This window comes from Leptodactylus fuscus, chromosome 4 (genome assembly GCF_031893055.1).
Source record: "Leptodactylus fuscus isolate aLepFus1 chromosome 4, aLepFus1.hap2, whole genome shotgun sequence".
NCBI classification, from domain to species: domain Eukaryota; kingdom Metazoa; phylum Chordata; class Amphibia; order Anura; family Leptodactylidae; genus Leptodactylus; species Leptodactylus fuscus.
This window is the reverse complement of record NC_134268.1, coordinates 213,448,835-213,472,365: the sequence shown is the minus strand read 5'-3', so window position 1 is coordinate 213,472,365 and position 23,531 is coordinate 213,448,835. Positions and strand designations below refer to the sequence as shown.

General features: G+C 42.5%; 1 protein-coding gene across 1 annotated transcript; it reads right to left on the bottom strand.

Moving 5' to 3' along the window:
• Positions 1-1,981: 1,981 nt before the first annotated feature.
• Positions 1,982-21,859, bottom strand: COL1A2 (collagen type I alpha 2 chain). Its single transcript, XM_075271785.1, has 49 exons — positions 21,762-21,859; positions 21,025-21,117; positions 20,880-20,933; positions 20,611-20,655; positions 20,036-20,089; positions 19,894-19,947; positions 19,739-19,792; positions 19,242-19,295; positions 18,960-19,013; positions 18,448-18,492; positions 18,267-18,320; positions 16,845-16,889; positions 16,650-16,703; positions 16,444-16,542; positions 16,312-16,356; positions 15,961-16,059; positions 15,812-15,865; positions 15,591-15,698; positions 14,948-15,001; positions 14,757-14,855; positions 14,612-14,665; positions 13,735-13,833; positions 13,590-13,643; positions 13,216-13,269; positions 13,038-13,091; positions 12,894-12,947; positions 12,063-12,107; positions 11,827-11,925; positions 11,505-11,612; positions 11,347-11,400; positions 10,145-10,198; positions 10,005-10,058; positions 9,867-9,920; positions 9,669-9,776; positions 9,467-9,520; positions 9,322-9,375; positions 8,815-8,976; positions 8,375-8,482; positions 7,809-7,916; positions 7,447-7,500; positions 7,246-7,353; positions 6,288-6,341; positions 5,570-5,677; positions 5,413-5,466; positions 5,212-5,319; positions 4,773-5,016; positions 4,308-4,498; positions 3,656-3,898; positions 1,982-2,867 (listed from the first exon to the last, which is right to left on the bottom strand). Exons 4-49 carry the CDS (start codon positions 20,647-20,649, stop codon positions 2,721-2,723), a joined length of 3,807 nt encoding a protein of 1,268 aa, XP_075127886.1. The 5' UTR covers positions 20,650-20,655; positions 20,880-20,933; positions 21,025-21,117; positions 21,762-21,859; the 3' UTR covers positions 1,982-2,720.
• Positions 21,860-23,531: the final 1,672 nt, after the last annotated feature.

Genomic DNA, 23,531 nt, shown 5'->3' with positions numbered 1-23,531 from the left:
AATTTACGTTATTGAGAATAGAGGAAAAATGAGGAATGCTAGGGCCGGCGCAGTAGATGGATCGCAACGTAAGCATGGAGGAAGTCATACAGGAAGAACAATGAGGACAGGTGATGTTGGTAGGAGACGAGGATCCATGGGGTCACTGGATTCGTTTGTGGGCTAAACCAGGAGTGGAGTGATCGGTGCCAATGTATTGGTGCGGGTGGATGGTGACAGATATACAGGGGGGGTATAGTCGAAGGACGTAAAGCCGACTACTGTATAGTCTCTGGGTAGGTTATTTGTCAACTTGCTACAGTACTCAGGAGCTCCTAGGACTTGGGAGGCTTTTTAACCCATTGATTTCAATGCGTAGGACGGCACCCATTGAAGTTAATGGGATTCTGTTTTGTAGCGCTCACTCTGACATGTGTTTACGTGTCAGGATGAGCGCCACGTTACATGTGAGAACAGGCCCTTACTCATGAGAGCTTCATTTTCCTGTCTGGCTACTTTAACTTCTTCCACCTATGTCTCCCTCTACTGGTGAAGGTGAGGACCCTAAAGTTTGGGTGCGTTAGTGTTGATTGATCATCAACATGCCATTTTGGCTTGGCCATGGTAAGTAGACGCAGTTGAGCCATGTGGAGGGAGGTCTAGCACCACCTCTGGATTATCGCCTGGTGAAGCCATGGTCCTTATGACCCAGTCCTTTACATCTTACCCATGCTCTGTAAATGACCAAATTTATTTGCCAGTCCTTTACGGCTCCTGCACACAATCTCGTGTAAGTATAATGGATCTCATGGCCAACGACTTACAAGATATCCTCAAGATACTTCTATGGACTGCGAATTAGAAAAGGCATTTCCTTATTCCTGTATCATGTATTCTTCTAGAGAGTGAATTATCTTGAAGAACAATGCTTCCACCACTAGGACCATCACTAATCCCAAGACCCTGGATTAATGGGAGACCTGCTCGAATATCTCCATAGCTTTCATTGACTATAATGGGAAATTGGGAGCAGTGGATGACCCCAGTCATTGTATACAGACGGATCTGGCCTCTAATAAATATATCTTGTCCATACGTCATATAAGTTTTGCTGGATAATCGCAATGTCACCCTTTCTAAAAACTCAAAATAATATGAGAGTCTGACATTTCTTACTTCAACCACGTTGATACAGCGAACACTCAGTGCTAACAAATAGATCTATGTAATGCTTCATTTCTCCTGTGGGGGAGCTGTAGGCAAACCAAACACTTGCTACCAGGTGTTGCTGAAGACCTTCTTTAAACTTGTATGACAAAAACATCCAAAAAGCATCATTGAATGGTTGGGCATTAATCACACTGCCACATCCAAGCCCAGAGCAAACCTAAGCCACAATCCGTTTTTATGAAGTGCCCTTAATGTTTCCTCTAAGTGACAGCCTTGGCCACACCCCTGTGGGTGCTATAATTGTGGTTGCCACAAGAGTTGGGACCTCCATGTCTAAACAAGTGACGGATGGAGAACCTTTCACTACCTCCACCTCTAGGCACCAATCCACCAATTCTGACACAGTTAGAATTTTTTCTCTAGCTCCTACCATTCCTGAGCAATCGTTTCTGTAAGTTTTATAACCCCATATGCTAATTGGGCTCTCTACCGTCAGATGGGTGGTCCTATACTGTGCTCCGCCCACCGGACTGTAGACAACCTAACTAGCACATGGGTGCTGAAACTAATGGCACCAATGGTTCAGGAACCGTGGGGGCCAGAGAAAAAATTCCAACTGCACCAGAATCAGCTGAGCGGCGGCTATTGAAGGACACAGAGTTGGTGCAAGTGGCAAAAAGTCCGCTTTTAACAACTTTTTGGCAACTGTGTCTTATATTTTTGTTATAGTGCAGTCACTCTGGGCTTCATCACCATCCTCACTTCATCCATTACTCACCTCCATTCATGTACTAGCGCTACGACCTTTGAGCGAAAATTTTAGCCACCGACATTTGGTCACGGACATTAGACATGCTTTATTTTATAAAACATCTGACATACAAAACAAAAACAAGACAATGATACTTTCACAGGCCCAGTTGAGATGATCATTTTATGTCCACCAGCAACCACCCGATGTAACCCATTGGGCCACCATTCCATACGTTCTCTTTGGTTTTTGCGGAGATAGAATCTCCCAAAAAACACAATACAACCAAGTACAGGCAACTGGATGGCGTTCTTTATTAGCACCGTGTCATTGGTTCAAGTACCATATTAGCACCTCTTTAGGACCTCTTCCTTGTCCTAGCACCACATTTGGGATACTCTCTGAAGCCACGACCACGGGACGTTAGGTAGCTAAAACCTATGGAAGCCGCGGTTTTAAACGTCCTCCGTGGTGAATATTCAAAGGCCACAAAGATGCAAGCTTTCACCGTTTTTTATTGAGATTTTTTGAAATTTTTTTTTGTATTACAAAAGCTGACATTTTGTTTTATCTCGACAACTTGATGTTTCCGATTGTGAAAGACTTCCGTATCCTCTTTCGGTACGTAGTAGATTGCATTGCACGATGCTCCTTTTATTGTTTTTTTTTTAAAAAATTTTCCTTCTCTTGCCCAGAAGCAGGTTGATGTTATAAAATGACATAAAAAACATTGGAAGATGTCAGCTTTCGGTATTACAAAAATAAAGAAGGGGCCAAGAGAGGAAGTGTCTTAAATTAGTTCATCTGAAATAGTTCTTGTTTATTTGAAACAGACTGGGCCAACTTCGAACCCGAACTCTTGGTCTGCACCACCAATGTCCAAAGGTGCAATGTCCAGGAAGGGTAGGCGTGATGGTTTGTTAGTTCTGTATTCAACAACTGTCTTTCCCCATTGTCCCGTATGTTTCTGTAAATAAAAGGACATCGTTAATGAGTTAGGCGGCAAATCAATATCGTGGTTTTGGAGATAGAGATGAGCGAATCTCGCAAATTTCCAATCGAATTGGCTGGTAGATATGATTTGGACCTTGGTCTGAATTAAAGGGATCCTGATTGCCCTAAAAAGTTGTTTATTGCACTCTAAAGTCGCTCCTAGTCCCAAAACATAATAGATGGAGGGCAGGAAGAATAGGTAAAAATAAGATCAACTACACAAACCCATCCTAGACCCCACAATTTCCCAGTCCTTTGCACTCTTTTGGAACTTCAGTTGTCCAATGGTGGTGTATGTCATCACTGGAGCATTCGAAATTCCAGAGACCAGAACCTCAGCAGTCACATGGGCTCAGAGGACCGGGCGGCAGCCGGACCAAGGACAACCGAGTATGGTTCATTTTATCATTTGTACCCATTTTTCTGCCAGTCTTTGGGGCTTGTTTTATGGGATTGATGCAGATCGAATCCCAAAAGTTTTGGATTTAGCAGAATTAGATTAGTTATGAATCAATTTGTTCATCTCTACTAGTAGACCTTCTAAATGAACTGGGGTGCACTTGACGTCACAAAAACATTTAAACGTGGGCAATGCCCATTACGAAAACATAATATCTGCCAATTTATGGGATCTCTGTGGCCCTAAACTCCATCCATGATGTCTACACTAAGTAGGCTAGACCTTGAAATGGGACTTCAAAAGTTGTACAATTGGGGACCTATGGAAATATGAATGATCAAGAATTGGGTCAACGAACTTACCGTGCAGCCGTCTTCAAGAACGTTGAAAGTGAATCTGCTGTTGCCCTCTGCTCTGAGCTCGACATCGTTGGATCCTTGCAGAATGATGGCCTTCTTCAGGTTGCCAGTCTCACCATCCATGTAGGCAATGCTGTTCTTGCAGTGGTAGGTGATGTTCTGAGAGGCGTGGTTAGCCAGTAGGCGCATGAAGGCGAATTGAGTGGCCATATCCTTGGGAGTGACTCCTTCATCGTTGTATTCAATCTAGTGAGATTAAAAATTTAAAAAAATTAATAAAATTACACAAATATTTTCCCTCTTTCAATGTTACCCCAAGTGGGAAATAAAATTTGTCTTAAAAGGTGATTTCCATCTTAAAAAGTGGTGGGATGTCGCTAAGTTATGTCATGATCGGTGGGGTCCAATCTTCTCGATTCTGAATATTAAGGGACAACAGTATGGATCGTACGGCATCTCTTACGTGTTGTCTACACACCAGCGTTACCCTCAACTGGGCCCATTTACTCAAAAAGAGTAGCGCCGTTTTGCTGAAACGACTTGGCTACAGTGACACTTTGGCTTCTTTCATTCTTAAGGACTGATTTGGGTTGCAGAGGCCAAATATATTGACTTATTCAACATTTTTTACAAGACCCCTGGAACGAAGATTCACCTGAGTGCCTCCATTGATGGTTTCACCGAACCAGATGTGCGTCCTCTCCTTGTTGGATTTGTTGATGTACCAGTTCTTCTGTGGAATGGCGTCTGGGTTGGCGTGGATGCAAGTCTCACCAGTAGAGAAGTCGCAGAATACTCTGATGGCATCAGAAGAGCAGCCTTGGTTGGGGTCAATCCAGTAGAATCCTGTAGATAGGTGAAATGTCATAGTGGTCATTCATTTTTGGACAGAACCTGGGTGGCTTACTTCCATTATGATAAGGTTTGGGCCCTTCTTGGTTTCCTACGCAAAATCAAGTTGAGGACCCATCGATTTAATAAACCATAAAAAATAGAGTTGATGGCCCGTTAGTTATGCATTGGTGGACATGCCCTTAAAGCGGTGGTGGCCCAAAGCATATACTGAAGTAGCTATGAAGCATTAGGAATGGAATATTTATAAAAAAAAAAAAAAACATACCGCTAGTCCAGTCGGGATGGATGAGTCTCAAGTCGCGGCAGGTACGGGCTGGGTTCTTTCTTGAGCCTTCTGGGGACAGGATGGTCTCGATCTGGTTGTTCAGAGATTTCAGAGTAGCATCAACTTCATAGTCCTTGGGTCTGCGAGCAGGTTGGTCAGCTCTGTAGAATTCACCTCCTTCAACTTCGTATCCACCACCAGATGGACCAGGGTGGCCAGGAGGACCAGGGGGACCGGGAGGACCCTAGGTAATATTAAATATACTCATTAGCCCATGTTTCATATACCTACTTAGAAGCTAAAGGTCTAAACAGAGTGTCAGAAGACCTGAAGTTCATAGGGTTGAGCAATGAGATGTAAGGTTTCTTTACTCAAATTTTTTTAATTCAAAACTTTTTAGATAGAAAAATGAGTAAATGTTTATCAGGGAGTTACTTACAGCAGGGCCAGTGAAACCAGCTGGACCACGGGGACCAACGGGACCAATAGAGCCTGCATGTCCTGGACGACCTTCTTTGCCTGGAGGACCTGATGGACCAGATGGACCCTGAAATACAGGAGTAATTTTGATATTAGGAACACAAATATAAGGGATACATTTCAAGGTTAATTATTTATGATGTTGATGGAATTTACATACCCGAGGACCAACTGGACCAATAGTACCTGCGGGACCAGTCTCTCCGGGAGTACCCTAAAAAGAAGAGTAGGGGTCAGCAGAGATTGTACACGGGCACCTTCAGCTTCTATGGTCAGACATGATTAATATTAGTTATATTTATAATATATTTACTTACAGCGGGACCGGGAAGACCTTGCAGACCATTGTGTCCTTTGCGACCATCAAGACCTCTAGCTCCTCTCTCTCCGGCTTCACCCTTGTCACCACGAACACCTTGGGGACCCTGATAAATACACAATGAGGTCAGCCAAGCATAATATGACAACAGTAAGACTATCCTCAATCTTATTCCCCATTCTGGGCAGGAACCCTTGGTGATCTACCAGAGCATGTCCTGCTGTTGGGACCCTAACTCCTCAGCAGTGGGGGGGACCTAGCAGCAAGTGTTACATATTCCTGCAGCACCACTGCAGGGGAAAAGGAGTATTACATGGTGCCCATCGACCATGATAGATTTGGCATTTCTGGAGCCCCAAGCATAGCTATATTTGGAGAGGTGAGAATTACCGATATGTAATGGCCAAAACTGGCCATTGGTATATGGTCAGTAGGGGGCCCCCTGATACCTGGAGCCCCATTCAATTCCTTGAGTTGTTTCTGTAAAGCATGGACCTATGGGTCCTCCAGAGAGATGTTTTGTACAGCAATTCTCGGCTCCAACTAATAGATGATGGTCCAATAAGCGGGAACTCCTATCTCAAAATTTCCTAATACCATGTATAAAAATTGGTTTTCTGACACCCCTCTATAGCGTCAAACTATACCAACTACGCCAAGCTTGTATGAAGCCTATGCTGTGAAATATGTTAATTTAAGAGAATGATAATACTTACAGCAGGGCCTCTTGCACCAGCGGGACCAACAGAGCCAGCAGGACCAGAGGGACCCTAAAATATGAGCAAAGTGTAAACCATATGGAATATTCCAGAACATCAATTCAATGTGTTACAATGTGTATAATCCTAATGGATATATGGAAAAAATAATTGGGAAAAAAATTATAGAAAATGGTATGGTGACCCAAAAAGAGTCATTCCCTGTTATGAGCTCGCCCACAGCACCCGCCGATGCCATCTTTGTGAATAGGTATGCTGCACATGCAATGGATACACCACTTGGAGTAGTGGGATGGGAAAGTATACAAAGGCCTGTCCACCCTAGGGAACCCTGGAGTACAGCACAAAGGGTCACGGGATAGGTATAGGTGAAATGGATTGGTGAAACGGGACAATTTTGGTATGACACATTTGTTCCACATGCTATGGGGTTTTTTGTATATGGACCTAAAAAAAGTTTGGAACTTGGATGTACAAAGTTTATATTAATTATAAAAATATCAAAAAAAATTTACGTTTCAGATTAATTTGAATAATAAAAAAATAAAAATTGAGTTGTAAAAAAATGAAAGACTATTTCACCAACTTTTCGTGTCCTTGAATTTGGGGCAAGAAATAGGGTCCATGTGTCGACCAACTGTGACTCTCTGGCAGTTCTGAAGCTCACGGCACCATAAACCAGTATCCTACTGGTCAAGCCATGGTCTAGCCAGGAAATATGGCCGACACATGGACCATAACCTCGGCCCAAATATGTTCATGCGAAGTGGAAGCTACTGCATACGATGGTATTCTTTAGCCCCATCTGCTTGCCTCCTACTCCCTATAGTAGCATATCCAAAAATTCATGACCTAAAATATTGTCATGGTCCATGTCCCACTCTTATAGAGGTGTTACTCGCTACGACTGAGACGTCTTAACCTAAAAGTATAGGTTCACCAAATTTCAACTTACAGGTTCACCACGGTTTCCAGATTTGCCAGCAGGACCGGCAGAGCCAATGGCACCGGGAGCTCCAACAAGACCAGCAGGGCCAGTGTTACCAGGATAACCGCGCTCTCCCTATAAGAAATAGCAAAAATTTTTGAGATATTGGTTTGTTCAGGGGAAGGGTTAATCATCTCTGTAATATAAAGGAAAAGACTGCACACTTACCTTAGGGCCAGCGAGACCATCACGACCAGGAGGTCCATCACTACCAGGGTGACCCTAGAAAATAATAGACGGAAGATGAGCCCAACTTAGGTAGATGCTAAGTGTTGGATATAAGGACAGGTTGGGACTGGTCCTTCAAGATAGCTATGAGAAAGTGGGATATAGCAATGGGTCTTGAGTAAGGAATATTTTTGATGTGTCTTAGATTACGATTTGCTATGACATAAGAAACCATTGCAATCATGGGTGGTGGAGGAACAGGACTTGACCATATCTGACTATTCCAGATATCAAGTGGTCATCTAGAATATAAAAATATCCTTCCTAGAAGACATCAAACAAAATAAATTGATTTTACGTACATCGCGACCAGCTTCACCAGCATGGCCAGCGGGACCGGGATTTCCAACGGAACCAGGAGGACCACGAGGACCAGCAGGACCAGCAAGACCAGCTGGACCAGGCTCACCCTACACAGGGAAAACAAGAACAATGTATTCTTTAGGAAAACATATACATAAACATATAAGTCACTAACTATGGCCAACACTTTATGTTATATGTTCACTGTTTTTGAACCCTTCTCTATAAGGTCACGGTGATGACCAGTACCATTGTCAACTGGGACCTAAGGTAGCCTGGAATTCAGTTCATAACTTATCAAAAATTCTGACTTCTTTGCAGACTCTCCTCCATATTTTATACTATGTTTGCCTCCTTTGTGACTGCACAAGCCCACTAGGACCAGGAAGACAATAGAAGGAACACCGATTTCTAGTTCACCACTCTATCTGTGACCATGCTACATCCCAAATAATGGGAGTACCAAAAGCAAAGGTTGTCCCGCTTTACTGCATCTACGTCGTATGATACAGAGACAATTTTTTGGGTGATGTGGCTATTTTATCTTCAATATTAGGATACTTACATTGGAACCAGCTCCACCGGGAAGACCACGCTCTCCTCTTGTACCGGGAAGACCAACAATACCACGAGCACCAAGAACACCAGAGGGACCAGCAGCACCAGGGGCACCCTATGGTCCAAGAAGATAAGTTAAACATTTGTGTAGAGTTTCTTGTTAGATGAACAATGTAGTATAATGTATATACAGGGATCTACCTGTATATAGGCATTGTAAGTTGGGTAATAATATAGGTACTTAATGTTTACAAATTAGCTCTCCTCCAAAAGGAATACATCTTGGAGAACCCTTTAAAAAGAGCAGACAGCCCTCTATAGACAGCTGTTTTGGGGTTCTTGAGCTTCCTTAGTATAGATCAGGGCAATGGCTGATCAATTCTGATCCATGAACCACTGAATCTAGAAGACTCTTAGTTTGAAGGTGACCATGATGTATTTACTTACAGGGGCACCAGCTTCTCCAGAAGGACCCTTATCTCCAGCAAGACCTTGTGGACCACTGTGACCTTGCTCACCAGGACGACCAACTGGACCACTGTCACCACGTGGACCTCTTGGGCCATCTTTGCCAGGGAAACCAGTTGGGCCAGGAGGGCCACCAATACCCTAAAGGGAAACAAAAGATATCTTCTGTAGATATAGTGATACCATACCATGCAACTGTACCATCAAACATTGAGAGAAGACCCCAAGAATGTTCTATAGGTCTATATATCGTCTAACTGAACCATCTCTTTGTTTGTATTTGGGCAAGTTTTTGTAAACGTATTGTGTTTATAGGTGCAGCTATTACTTATGGAAATGACCTACAAACTACGTGTGTTGTCTGAGACTAATCTCTTCGAACTAACCAGTGGTGGCATCTTCTACGATGACGTTGCAAAGGGCGCTGGTGGCCCTAACCTACTTTATAAGCAACATGTATTTCAAGTTGGGGTAGTGAGCACTTACAGGGGGTCCGGGAGCACCAACTCTTCCAGCAGGGCCAGGGAATCCATTAGCACCCTACAGTTGAGAAGGAGATGGATTACGTTAATGGTTTGCAATAAGGTTAATGGTTATCGTAACATACGGTATGGTAAGAGGGTTAACTTACAGGAGGACCACCATCACCGCGAGCACCGGTGGGACCAGCAGCTCCATTGGGACCCTAAGCAGGAGACAAAAAGATATTACTCATAATAGTCTAAGATTTTGGGTCATATATATATAATAGTTCAAGATTTTGGGGTCATCAAGCCGATAAGCGTGACAACCTATTAGTGACCAGGTCTACCACCCATGACTTGGCTACTTACAGCAGGACCAACAGAACCAGCAGGACCGATGGGACCAGATGAACCAAGTTCTCCTTTGGGTCCCTTTGGACCTCTCTCTCCCTTAGCTCCAGCATGACCAGCAGCACCCTAGGGGGAAAATACATAGGGTTAGACACAGTCATCCTTTGTAGTTGTAGTGCCTATAGGTTAAGTTGGTGAAAAGGACCAACTACTCACAGGAGGACCAGCGAAACCAGTAGAACCAGCGGGACCAGCTTCACCACGTTCACCCTGTGTAAGAAGAAACATTTTCAGAGTTTGCTTCCTTCTTTACTTACATATGTTAATTGATTTATTGTAATGAATTTTACTTACAGGAGCACCACGGGGACCAGCAAGACCAGAGGGGCCAGCGGGACCAGATTCACCCTAAAAGAAGTAATGAAATATTAAGTATTGTCATGTCATACAATAGAAGTGTAGACTCCAGTATTGTATCAGCATCACATCCTCACCCTGTCACCAGGAGCTCCAGCTGGACCAGGGGCACCAGCAGCACCAGCGGGACCCTATAGAAAGCAAAATATGGATACAGCGTGAGAACCTTGGGAACAAAAATATGGAACATGCATAAAACATAGTCATATCTAAATCCTATATAATTGTATGAGCTGTTCTTAGGATCCATTACTGGTGACAACCTCATTTTCTGAGATATAGTTGGTGGTTGGTTGTCACAGCTCTCCTATAGGCAAAGCGACATATCCATAACATAGGAAAGTGTTTTCAGGCAGAAGGGGCACATAGTAAATATTGTAAAGTCACAAAGGGGGTGCAAATACGCCATGGGTACAAGAAACATACATATTCAAGGGGCACATATCAGATGTTCTAGTTTTGGGAAAAGGTACATAGTTGATGATGGGGTGTAAATGTAACAGTATAGAGGTGGCAAGAGGTACGGATACGTGTAGAGTCATGTAGGGGTAAACGTCCGACAGGGGTACACGTCACATTGTGGTATTGGGATAAGGTATAGAATGGAATATCTATTCTATTGGGGCACATTTCAGATATTGATAGGGTTCAATATCAAATAGAGTGATGAGATGGGATGCAAATAAGACCATAGAGTGGGTATATCCCCTGGATATGAGAAGGGTACATAGAGTCACAATGGGGTACGTACAGTATAAGAGTTGGATAGAGGTACATATCAGACAGTGTAGAGTCGGGTAGGTGTATATATTACATAGGAAAGGGTATATATAACATAGTATAGAGTCAGGTGGTGCTACATAATATATACCATGAATTCCCTAGAATTACATATAGAGAGAAGCAAATTCACAAAATTTGCTTTGGTTACAATTTACTCAGCTTAGTTGCCAGCTTCAATTTGTCCAAATTGAATGTGACCCGATTGCCCCAATAAGTCATTGAACAAAGTAACCTAAACTAAGTCTACAGCTGCGTTGGCTGCTTTACATCATGTGGTTTAGGTTATTCCCGATCATAGAAAGTAAGTCAATGACCAGGAGTTACCAACTCCATCGCCGGCCACCATGTTGACCAATTTTGTGTCGAATTCCAAAAGTTACAATGTTTAACAATTTGGAACAAATCTGATTTGTGCCAAGTGAATTGTCTCCTCTCGAAGTCCATATAACATAGTCTAGAGTCGAGGGACAGTCTACTTAAAGGCGATTATACTCACACGAGCACCATCTCTGCCGGGGCTACCGTAATCTCCAACATTTCCAGCATCACCCTGTGGACCAAACAGACATATTCACCGCGTTAGTTCTATCAAAATACACTAATATTCTACACACTGAGCGCCATGCAATAAGTCCATAATATTTGACAAGTTACCTTTTCACCCTTGCCTCCTGGGCCTCCAGCGGTACCTCTCTCTCCTGGGATTCCAGCAGGGCCTTGGGGTCCAAGAGCTCCATTCAGACCAGCAGCACCAGGCTCTCCCTAAAGACCAAGGAGTCACATTATATTACGTATCCAATGGAGAATATAGAATAAGAAAGGGCGATATTGATATTTCACGTGATGCCTATTGAAGACCTTTCCTATAACAAAAATTGATCTTAGTAAATGATCGCAATTGGTTTTCATTACTAATTTGTTACTACCCAAAAAGTTGCGTTTAAGTACGGTATTTTAAAAAAAATTGCAAAATTACTTTGTTTCCATCAGTTCCGGGGGCACCAGTGGGTCCACGGGGTCCAATAGGTCCAAGAGGACCAGCTGCTCCACTCTCACCAGGGGCACCACGCTCACCCTAAAAAGCAACAACAGAGTTAGCATCATGACTAGGGAACCATTTTACAGAATAGGTCCCATACGTGGGACTTTAGAGTCAATATGAAGGGTGATAAAGGGCAGAAGAAGACGTCATCAGTTTATGGTAATACTTACTCTTGGGCCAGCAACACCAGCAGGGCCAAAATCACCAGGGGCGCCCTAGGCAAATACAAAAAGAAGAATTACTCAACATGGTAAAGATGTTGGAAGGTAAATTCCTACAAGATGGGATACCCTGTAGAAGGCATTGCAAGCAACAATCTGGGACAATATAGGGACTGGGACCGTCCAAGGGACTGTCCTGGAGACAATTGGACAGCTATGCTGTGGTCACTTGGTGGGCTGCATGGTGGCTCAGTGGTTAGCACTTGAGTCCAAGGTACTAATATGACCAAGATAACAAGAAATTTGCAAGTCTGTCTCATTTTAGCTTCAGTTTCATCCAATATGCCAAAGAGATACTGGTAGGTTACTTAGCTCCTAGGATTCTTGAGAAGGGGAACTAAAACGCTAAATAGTTGTCTTTGGTTGGTTTGGTTTGTCTATGGCTATTTTGCTTAACCCCCCATACACATGCATACTTGGCTTGGCCGTGTGTGCCTACATTTCCAATAGGGATGTGGAGTGAACTAACAGACAACCCTAATGGTGGTCTATCACCCCGAGTATCAAAAAGATCAGGCATGTTGAAGGGTCAATATAATTGACCCTTCTTTAACCTAATAGCAGCTACCAAAACTTATGGCAAGATACTACCAAACCTTATGGCAAGACCCTACCTAAACCATATAGCAAAGCACTACCAAACCCTTATGGTAAGATGCTACCGAATCCATATCTCAAGTCACTACCGAACCCATAGGGCAAGGTGCTACCAAATCCATATGGAGAGGTGCTATCCAACTCATATCGCGTGTTGCAAATTTCCATTAATCGGTTACTTACTCTCTCACCGGGTTTGCCAACTTCTCCTGGGGGACCACCGGGACCTGGCAGACCCTGGCGAACAGGAAAAACAATGGTTAATAACTGTAGGCATGAATCTGGGATCTTCTTTCTATTCTATGGAGAAACTGATAAAATTCTTACCTGGAAACCTGGGGCACCAGCTGGACCTTGTTCACCCTTGTCTCCTTGAGGACCCTAAAGATGAAAAATAGGAAATATCCATTATTTTAGACCTCATTATGGAAAGTATTATAGATATATTATATATTTGGATGGATTCATCAGGGATGCAATAAAAGTATCAGAAGATTTAACTTACAGCAAGACCAGCTGGACCTTGGGCACCGTTGTTTCCATCAGGGCCTGGGGCTCCCTAAAAAACAAGTATAGAAAATTACGTACTGAAATTAAGGCAAAAGCAAAAACATTTACTGACATTCGAAAAATCTTGACTTGAGGCGTTGTTCCTCTATGAAGACACCAGGACTTGGACTAGGACTTGAATAAAGTGCATTGGTGGTAACTAGCCAGTGGCACTTCTGTAGGCTCACCATGATCTGGTCCAAATATTGATCAGAAGTCCAGGAGTAGGACCTAAAGTCTACACGAGTCTATATAGCCTCTGGTTCCATGTATGTCTATATACCATATACTACTTCAGGAATTTGCAATCACTGTATATAATGCACTTACTCTGTTTCCAGCGGGACCTTGGCTTCCCTTCTCTCCGTTCTTTCCGGGCTCACCCTGGGTGGAGAAGACAGTGTTTATGGTTATACTGTGTGCAAGTGTTACTTTCTTCATTATACTAAAGGAGATATTTTAGCAGAATACTTACATTTGGACCTTTGGGTCCGGGGAATCCAATGCTACCGGGCTCGCCTCTAGCTCCAGCTGGACCAGCAGGACCAGAACGACCTTCAATACCTTGGGGACCCTTGAACATAAGAAAAATTGGTATTGAAACCACTGGTGATTGCTCTCCGAGGGTGATATGTACTCATGGGTGGAAACTGGACCTTATCTATGGTCAACCAAGCATCAAAATAAACCCGACACAGAGGTCGACTTGGACAGTAGATACACAAGTTCAGCCAACGGCTACTCTACTGAACTCCACAGCTACAGCCACAAATTGGCCAAGCGTACAACAAATGCTCACGAGTTTCAGGTTATCTGCTTGACAAATATTCCTTTACCCCCACATGTATGCTTAGAAGAGCAATAAAGTCTTCTACTAGACTTCTCTGCAGATTACTGTATTGCCCCTCAGAACAAAAGGATAGGGAACTTGGAACTTCAACATGTGCAACCCTAATTTCCTCGAAAGCAGATGTAAGGTGGCACCGCCACAAGTTGGCCCATCCCATTGAAATGGGCATGGTCAACAGACATTCATCTGATGTGTATGGTCACCTTTAAATTGTGAACTTCGCTAGAGACCTAGCCTGATGTGATGAGAATTTTTGAATAGCCAACATATACATCCTGTATCTTCTAAGTGGTTGGCCAGTCTCACCTAAATCAGTGGATTGAGTAGACCTAAGTCTACGGCTACGGCTTTCAGTTTCTTCTCTCCCACCCTGTACCTCACCAAAAATCAAGGCTAGGTAGATATCTAGATATTTTTCAGACCTAGAGTCTAGGTTGTAATCTATCCAGTGGATGGCCAGTGTGCACTATGACATGCAGAAAGCTTTGTTTTATATACTTACAGCGGGACCTTCTTTGCCAGCAGGACCAGTGCTTCCAGAGAATCCGGGAAGACCCTACAAAGACAGTACTTGTGATTAGTAAATGGACAACAGATAATATGTACCCATGACATTTTTTTGGAAGAGACTGTAAAGATTAACTTACTCGTGCTCCAAGAAGACCGGGCTCTCCAGGACGTCCAGCATCTCCATTGGGACCTCTGGCTCCTGAAGGACCAGAAGCACCACGGCTACCAGCTGGGCCCTATGTAAAATAAAAGTAATGGATTAAATCTATTATGAGAAGGTAAAAAAATTTAGATAATAATATAAAACACTGAAGAGAAATTAACTTACAAGGCCACCAGCTCTACCATCAGGTCCGGGCAGACCACGGGTTCCAGGGACTCCCTATAACAACCAAGAGACCAGTTAGGAATTGAGTAACACAATTATCGGAATTTAGTAATATCAGGCTACACTTCATTATCACTGCCCATAGACTTCCAGTTGTTCCTCAAACTACTCCATATATTTCCTTAGAAAGCTTCAACTGTCCTGACCTATGTCCTATGAGAACAAAGGATGGTACATGTTAAAACTCAACATGCACAATCTTATCTCCTACTATCACTTCCTATCTCTGGTGTTTGTTGTTGTTAGTAGAGTTGGGCATATGTCATACAAAAAGGCAAAATCTGGAGACATGACAGGATAGACAGCACTGACCAGTCCTGACTAGTAACTATTTGATGGGCCGGATAACACCGGGTGCCTCATTGGCAACATCTTTGAGAAGTATGGTTGAAACCATACAGATGCAATGTTACCTGAATAAGTATAACAATATTTATGTACCAAATATTAAAAAACGTCGTCAACGTATCGTAACTAAACCATCATAAATGTAGATGTCACGTCTCAAGCTTCAAATATTAGGGGTAATTTATAAATGATGTGGCTCAGTAATAAAGTGGCGGGATACTTAAAGCACACTCACTCTAATTCCAGCGTTTCCAGCGGGGCCAGAAGATCCAGCCTCTCCATTGGGTCCTCTCTTTCCTTCCTCACCAGAAGGACCAGCAGGACCAGCTTGACCAGCAGAACCCTGCATTATAAGAGAAACTTTGGTAAATACGAAGACCAAGACAGAAAGTTTGATGAATTATTGAGATGGTAATGTGTTTGGATGAACTATGTCATAAGATTGGCCATACTTACAGGCTCACCCTTTGTTCCAGTATCTCCTTTGCCACCAGCAACACCAGGATCTCCCTGTGATAAAAGAAGGATCATGAGTATAACTGGTGGAGTTCATGGAGTCATACTCTTCACTTACATGGTGGTATGTACATAATGGTGTAACTTACAACAAGACCTCTTTGTCCAGCAGGTCCAGCAGGTCCGGCAGGTCCAGGAATACCACGACCTCCGGGCAGACCAGGAGCACCAGCTACACCGGGAAGACCCTAAAATGGAATAAAAATAATAAAATGAAATAAAATACAGTAATTCATAGTATCATAAGACAATCCCTCTACGTTGTATCTGCCATTGTGTCCTCCAACATGGAAGTCAATGGTGAGAGCTTAAGTCTAGAACCCAAGAAGATGAAATCTGGATGCTCCATGAGTCAAATGGAGCTAAGTATAATGCCAGACACCACCCAAGGATAATTGTGGATAACCCCTTTAACTTATATATTCTAAAAATATACTTACAGCTGCACCCTTTGCTCCATTGACTCCATTGTTACCAGGGTTGCCCTAAAAAACATCGATAATAATGTGTTAGATACATTGTACTCGCTCATATGGGATATCTTTCATTATTAGAAGTGTGGTTATACTTACAGGTGGTCCAGCGGGGCCAACGGCACCAGGGGGTCCGGGCTCACCTCTTCCTCCAGCAGCACCAATTGGGCCAGTGTTTCCTGAAGGTCCTAATTCACCCTAATAATAATAATAATAATAATAATAATCACCAGGTTACATTACAAAATATTTCCAGCCATGTCATTTATGACTTAAGAATGAATTCACCAAACGAAACAACATACCTTGGGGCCAGGGGCACCAGGGAGACCAGGGGTACCAGCGGATCCAATTGGGCCCTGAAACACAAAGGATAAGATTAGAAAAAAAATTTGGTAAAAAAAAAATCACATATCAATAAGAATCCACTAAGTCTGGATAAACCAAAACTATCACCTATAATAAATAGGCCATAACCTGAACACACACGTCATACTTACAGCGGGTCCGACTGGGCCACTGCTGCCATCACTTCCGCGGGCGCCCTGTTGATAAGAGAGGTTTGTTAGACTTTTCGGAAATGAATATACTGTGTGTGGATAAAACCGGAATCCGGTTTGTTGGTGTTGGTTGGTGTCTACTATTACTAGTCCCAATTCTATATAGCAGGTACCGATTGGTTGGTGTCTACTATTACTAGTCACATTTCTATATAACAGGTGCCGATTGGTTGGTGTCTACTATTACTAGTCACATTTCTATATAACAGGTGCCGATTGGTTGGTGTCTACTATTACTAGCCACAATTCTATATAGCAGGTGCCGATTGGTTTGCGATTACTAATACTAGTCACAATTCTATATAGCAGGTGCCGATTGGTCGGCAATTACTATTACTAGTCCCAATTCTATATATCAGGTGCCGATTGATTGGCGTCTACTATTACTAGTCCCAATTCTATATATCTGGTGCCGATTGGTTGGCGATTACTATTACTAGTCACAATTCTATATAGCAGGTGCCGATTGGTTGGCGATTACTATTACTAGTCACAATTCTATATAGCAGGTGCCGATTGGTTGGCGATTACTATTACTAGTCACAATTCTATATATCTGGTGCTGAATGGTTGGTGTCTACTATTACTAGTCCCAATTCTATATAGCAGGGGCCGATTGGTTGGCGATTACTATTACTAGTCACAATTCTATATAGCAGGTGCCGATTGGTTGGCGATTACTATTACTAGTCACAATTCTATATAGCAGGTGCCGATTGGTTGGCGATTACTATTACTATTCTCAATTCTATATAACAGGTGCCGATTTGTCGGCGATTACTATTACTATTCTCAATTCTATATAACAGGTGCCGATTTGTCGGCGATTACTATTACTATTCTCAATTCTATATAACAGGTGCCGATTTGTCGGCGATTACTATTACTATTCTCAATTCTATATAACAGGTGCCGATTTGTCGGCGATTACTATTACTATTCTCAATTCTATATAACAGGTGCCGATTGGTTGGCGTCTACTATTACTAGTCCCAATTCTATATAGCAGGTGCCGATTGGTTGGCGTCTACTATTACTAGTCCCAATTCTATATAGCAGGTGCCGATTGGTCGGCGATTACTATTACTAGTCCCAATTCTATATAGCAGGTGCCGATTGGTTGGCGTCTACTATTACTAGTCCCAATTCTATATATCAGGTGCCGATTGGTTGGCGTCTACTATTACTAGTCCCAATTCTATATATCAGGTGCCGATTGGTTGGCGTCTACTATTACTAGTCCCAATTCTATATAGCAGGTGCCAATTGGTTGGTGTCTACTATTACTAGTCCCAATTCTATATAGCAGGTCAGCATAGTATTATCTAAGATCACAGTAGTGTTTGGTAGGGACGAACTTACAGCGGGGCCTGAGGATCCAACGCGACCTCTCTCACCGGGGAGACCACGAGCACCCTATAAAATAACATATTAAGTTTATTATTAAGTTTTTCTATAAAATGCAATATGTAATAATAATTGTGTATAATAAGTATTCATAGAATATAAAAGCTATGACTATAGTGAAGAAGGGAACACTTACAGCCTGACCTGGAGATCCGTTCTCACCATGAGCACCATTCTCACCCTATAGGAAAAATAAAACATAGACATATATTAGACATTACTAATGGGACTCTAGATCAGACTGGTACGGAAAAATAGGTCTGAATTGTATCCGATACTACATTTCCGCTCCAATGAAATGAATGGACCTGAGCTGCAATACCACAGACAGCCTGTGGACAAGTGTGGCGCTGTTTCTCAAATGGAAGTGACTTGCTTAAATATGGTCCTCTCTATGTAAATACTATGTCAACTAGCCCTCTTACCTTTTTCACAGTTTAATACAGGGGTTGTCACAGCCCCGCCCCCTTTTGCTAGTGCATAGTTATATTTGCCCATTGTTTGTTTTACTCTTTAATTCCCCAAACATATGTAATGTTTTCTGACTTATTATTATTAAACCCCTTCATATACTATCGAAGACTAAGATTTAAGTGAAGGCAATGAATGTAAGGCCAAGTATCCAGTGTTGATCATGGGAATAGATACCTTGACACCAGGGGCACCAGTTGCTCCCTTCTGTCCATCACTGCCGGTATGTCCCTGAAATAAACAAAAAGGTCAATTAGTTTGTTTGCCAAGCCAAAAACATTCCATCCACTGTGTGATCAGCAGATTGTACCCTTGTAGGAAGGGCAAATGGAGAGATAGCTCCACCCCTGAGGATCCCACCCAATGCATTGTCCATAGACCTCCACCATTGTAATGTATTAACACCAGGTGATCACACAATAGACGTGGGCTACACCATGTGGGACAGGTGATACTTACTCTAATGCCTTTGAATCCAGGGAGTCCAGGAGTTCCAGGGAAGCCACGAGCACCCTAAAAGATAATGGGCACATTAGTGGGTTAAGGTAGGGATTAAGACTGCCATACAAGCTGATGTCTGCACTACCATTTTTTAATCGTCTAGATCATGGTGATTTGGAGGAAAGAACGAGGAAGGCAAGGACTGGGGGATAGAAGTAATTGGTAGCCATCATGGGTATGAGCCATCACGACTCATGTCAACCACCATTGTGCTTCAATCCCTAATTAACAATATTAACCATCTGCAGGTTCACATCACACATTATAGGTGTCTACATGGTGGGCTCCTCCAAGGCCATCTCTATAGACTAAGGTGGTTATGGGCGAATAGGACGCTCCTTTAAATTTTTCATGTTTAGTTAAGGGTTGGTCTTAAGTCTAAAGCAGAGGAGCTCCTGAACCAATATCTAATGGGGATAGATATGGATATGATGTTTTGGTAAAGGGGCTCATACCTGAGGACCAACTGGGCCTCTCTCACCAGGTCTTCCAGATTTGCCGGGGTGACCCTAAAAATGACGAAAATAATAAGGTGTTAGTCAACACATCCTATAAATAATAGGATTAAGATGATAACTTGGAATCTCCTAGTGTTGTCCTCGGTACTTACATCTTCACCTGGTTTTCCTGCGGAACCAGCGGGACCTCTGGAGCCTACGGGACCCTAAAAATACATAAAGAGGTCACTTTAATAAGAATATTCTTCTTTAAAGTCATGAAGTAAAAAAATATTATTATTTGGAGGAACTTACAGTCTGACCGGGTTCACCGGGTTCTCCGGGAAGTCCTTGGAAACCTTGAGAGCCCTACAGAGAAACCAAACAGATGAATGGTACATAAGAACATGGAAGATCTCTTCCTTACTTTGATCTTACCCACAAGTTTATGTTCCACTAACCAGGTCCTTATCCAAAGATTTTAGCACTTTTCTCCAAGATCTCAACCAATCTTCTCCTAGACTTACGTCATTCTTCATAGCTCCAAACCCATATGGTCACCACCTCAGGCCAACGCTACTGGATCCTCACATAAGAGCTTCATCTCTCGTATCCCACTGCCACCATACATGATCCGTAACCTTACCCATGGGGGCTTTTTTACCTTCCCCAAGAGCACCAACTCTATTGTGTCTTCCTTAGTGTCATATATACCTCAACCCCTATCCAGATCTATAAGATCTATAACCAAGTCAATATATTCTAGAACGTCATCGATCCCAGCCCTGCATCACTTATGGTTACATGAGTTCTCCAAGGCTCCAAAACCTAAACCATTGATCCTTAGTAAAGTTTGGCTATTATGGTCCATCAGATGGTCATATACTTACAGGAGATCCAGGGGGTCCTGGAGGGCCTCTTGGTCCCATGATACCCTAGAAAAAAAAATGAACATGCCTTTTGTTATTACGGACCCCTCGGATTCTTCTTCTTCAGCATTTTTTTGGTTCTCCGTGATATTAGCTCAAAAATATTGAGTATCTTCGAGGTCTGAACACAATGTCCACACGTCCAAAGCTCAGTCCTTGACAACAATATGGCTAAACAATACTAAAATGTGTCCTACTGCCTCTCTTATGATCTCTAGATGGTTCCTCACCTGTGGTCCGGGTTCACCGCCTGCCTTGGATGGGTCATACTGAGCTGCAAAATTCTAGGAGAGAGAAAACCAGATTAAAAAAAAGTTCTTCTTTTTAACATTTTTTCTGGGGATGAGTCTATCATAAAATGTTTTGACGACTTACTCCGCCGAGTCCTGGGGGTCCGGGAGGGCCTGGGGGTCCTTGATCGCCTGGTCGTCCATCTAAACCATCTCTTCCTGGAGGGCCTGGAGGTCCCTGTAAGTTATAGACAAGTATAATGAACTTGTGGGCCCTACACAAAGGGTTAACTATCAATCGTAGGTCTGTAATAGGTTAATAAGTCATGTAGGACTAAAGAATAAGGGCAGCATAGAGAGGGTAAATAACCCCCAGCATGGAGAAGGCAATGTGGTCCTCAAGCAAGGATCTTGGAGAACGTTCCTTATGAAAGTCCATATAGGGCCAAGCTACGTGTATAGGCAGTTGTGGCCCATATGGACAGTTTCAGCTCAGAGATCAACTATGACCCCATAATATAAAGAATTCTCCATGCTGGGGGCAAATACCCTTCTAACTCATTCCATTCAATACACCTAGTAACATAATATCTAAAAAACATCATCAATATAGCGCAGCCTTTTATATACCGTACATAGAAAACAACTGTAACCACTGACCCTCCAGTTATTAATACACTACAGCTCCCAGCATGCAGAGCACTGCTTTATTTCATTGTATCTGTACATAAAACTCTACAAATTTTTTTAAAAAATTGAAAAAATTTTTTAGCTTCGAATGTTGCACTTAATTTAAATGATAATTTTTAATAAAATTTAGAATATTATTTTTGACTATTACAATTAGAAGCGTGAGAATCCTTGAGTCACATGGTTCCTTACCTGCTCTCCTCTTGGGCCTCTAGTTCCTCGTGCGCCCTGCAGATAAAAAGAGGCGTGAGCGCGTCATGGAGTTGAGTAATCACTGCTGTCTGCTGTGGTAATGTGCGCGCCAGCAGTATACAATGTGATCTGTAGCCGTGAAATGGTTAAATGCTACTCCGTAATACGCTTATTGTATGTCTATGATCAGATCTGCAACATCAAAGCCATCTGCATAGTGGTCTATATGGGAATATATAGAGGTGTAGCAGAGCTGAGTTAGTGAACAGTTGCTCTGACTGTAATGTGTTATATGTGATTTTATATAGGACCAAATGAAAGCCTACTCAGATAGTTATCTGGTCCAAGAGGAAATCCAAATCTAAAAATTCTAAAAAGTTGCAAATTTGTATCGACACCTGAGCTCATCCATGGGATAATGTGCAAGCGATACAGCCGCAAAGAGCTTGTCAACAAACCCAGCTCTGCCATAACCATGTCACTCACAGATGCAATTATTTTACATGCACATCACAACATAATAGAACCATATCAAACTCAGCTCTACTACATCACGCATGTAATTACACATTGTATCCATATTGTCAATCAAAGCAAACAGTCCCCCTCCCGGCCCCATTGTATTACTAAGACCTGCCCTGACCTGCCCACACCTGTCACCTCAGGCACCAGCAATTCCAGAAATCTCACACCACGGAATTGTTGCTGCAAACAAGCAGAACCTAAACTCTATCTGTGTAGCAGAGCTGAATTTGTCATTTAACTATCCACTATTGTTCAGTAATGTTAGCCTAGTAGGGTTACCTGCAGTCCCATGCATAGTGATCAGGTAATGCTATAGGCTTACATGCAGTCCTATGCAAAATGTACATTCAGTATAAATTGTAGCAATGTCAAATTCAGCTCTGCTACATTTCTATCTATTGAAACTGTAGTACAAGTATCACATGAGATAGACAAATCCTTACCCCTGGTATCTAGGCAGAAGAAGCAACAAGAAAAACAAAACCGAGCAAAAAATATTCAAAAACATTGAGAAAACAGTAAACTTTAGCGCCCCCCCCCCCCCCCCCCGATACATTCCAGGCCCACAGATGTTTTCTGTTACTTTTATGACTAGTCCGTAATACAGACCGCCTGTTCCCACTAAGAACAGGGCGCAAGCAATGAATCAAGTGGATTCCAACAGGAGGAATCTGGAGACCGTAAAGAGGAAAAATCCAAGAATTCCAAAAAGTTGCAAATTTGTATCGACACCTGAGCTCATCCATGGTAAAGAGTCCAATGGGATAATGTAAATCCCCAAATTCTCCATCGGAGTTATAGGGACTGTGCCATGTTGCCCCCTATATGAGGAGGCCCACAGGTAAAGCCAACCCACACAGGGGATCTGGGTGGGCTCATTCAAGCCACCATGTCGGCCATCCATGAAGTACCCAACACTGGCCCTTCAGATGGCCCTCCCATTGGTCTAATGTAAGCAAATATACAAGGACATGGGAAATGAGAAAGGAAATAGTGAAATTTATTACTGACCTGATCTGCGCAGGAGAAAGGGGAAAATGGGGGAGAAAAGAAGGAAAAAAAATATTAATTATTTATTCAATTTAAAAATTAAAATTATTATTGTTTTAATATATAAATGAAATCAAGATGTGACCAATGAGGAATCATAGGAATAATAATAATAATAATAATAATAATAATAATAATAATAATAATAATTAAATATAGAATATTATATAAAAGCACAATAATAAAAATATTCAT

What these genes read in the sequence shown, in the direction of transcription:
- COL1A2 (XM_075271785.1), bottom strand. Translation starts at nt 20,649, where the DNA reads ATGGGACCAAGAGGCCCTCCAGGACCCCCTGGATCTCCT. An exon ending in CTGGTGCCCCTGGTGTCAAG is followed by an intron (nt 18,493 to 18,959) that starts GTATCTATTCCC and finishes TTTTTCCTATAG; the next exon opens with GGTGAGAATGGTGCTCATGG. An exon ending in CTGGACAAAGAGGTCTTGTT is followed by an intron (nt 15,866 to 15,960) that starts GTAAGTTACACC and finishes CTTTTATCACAG; the next exon opens with GGAGATCCTGGTGTTGCTGG.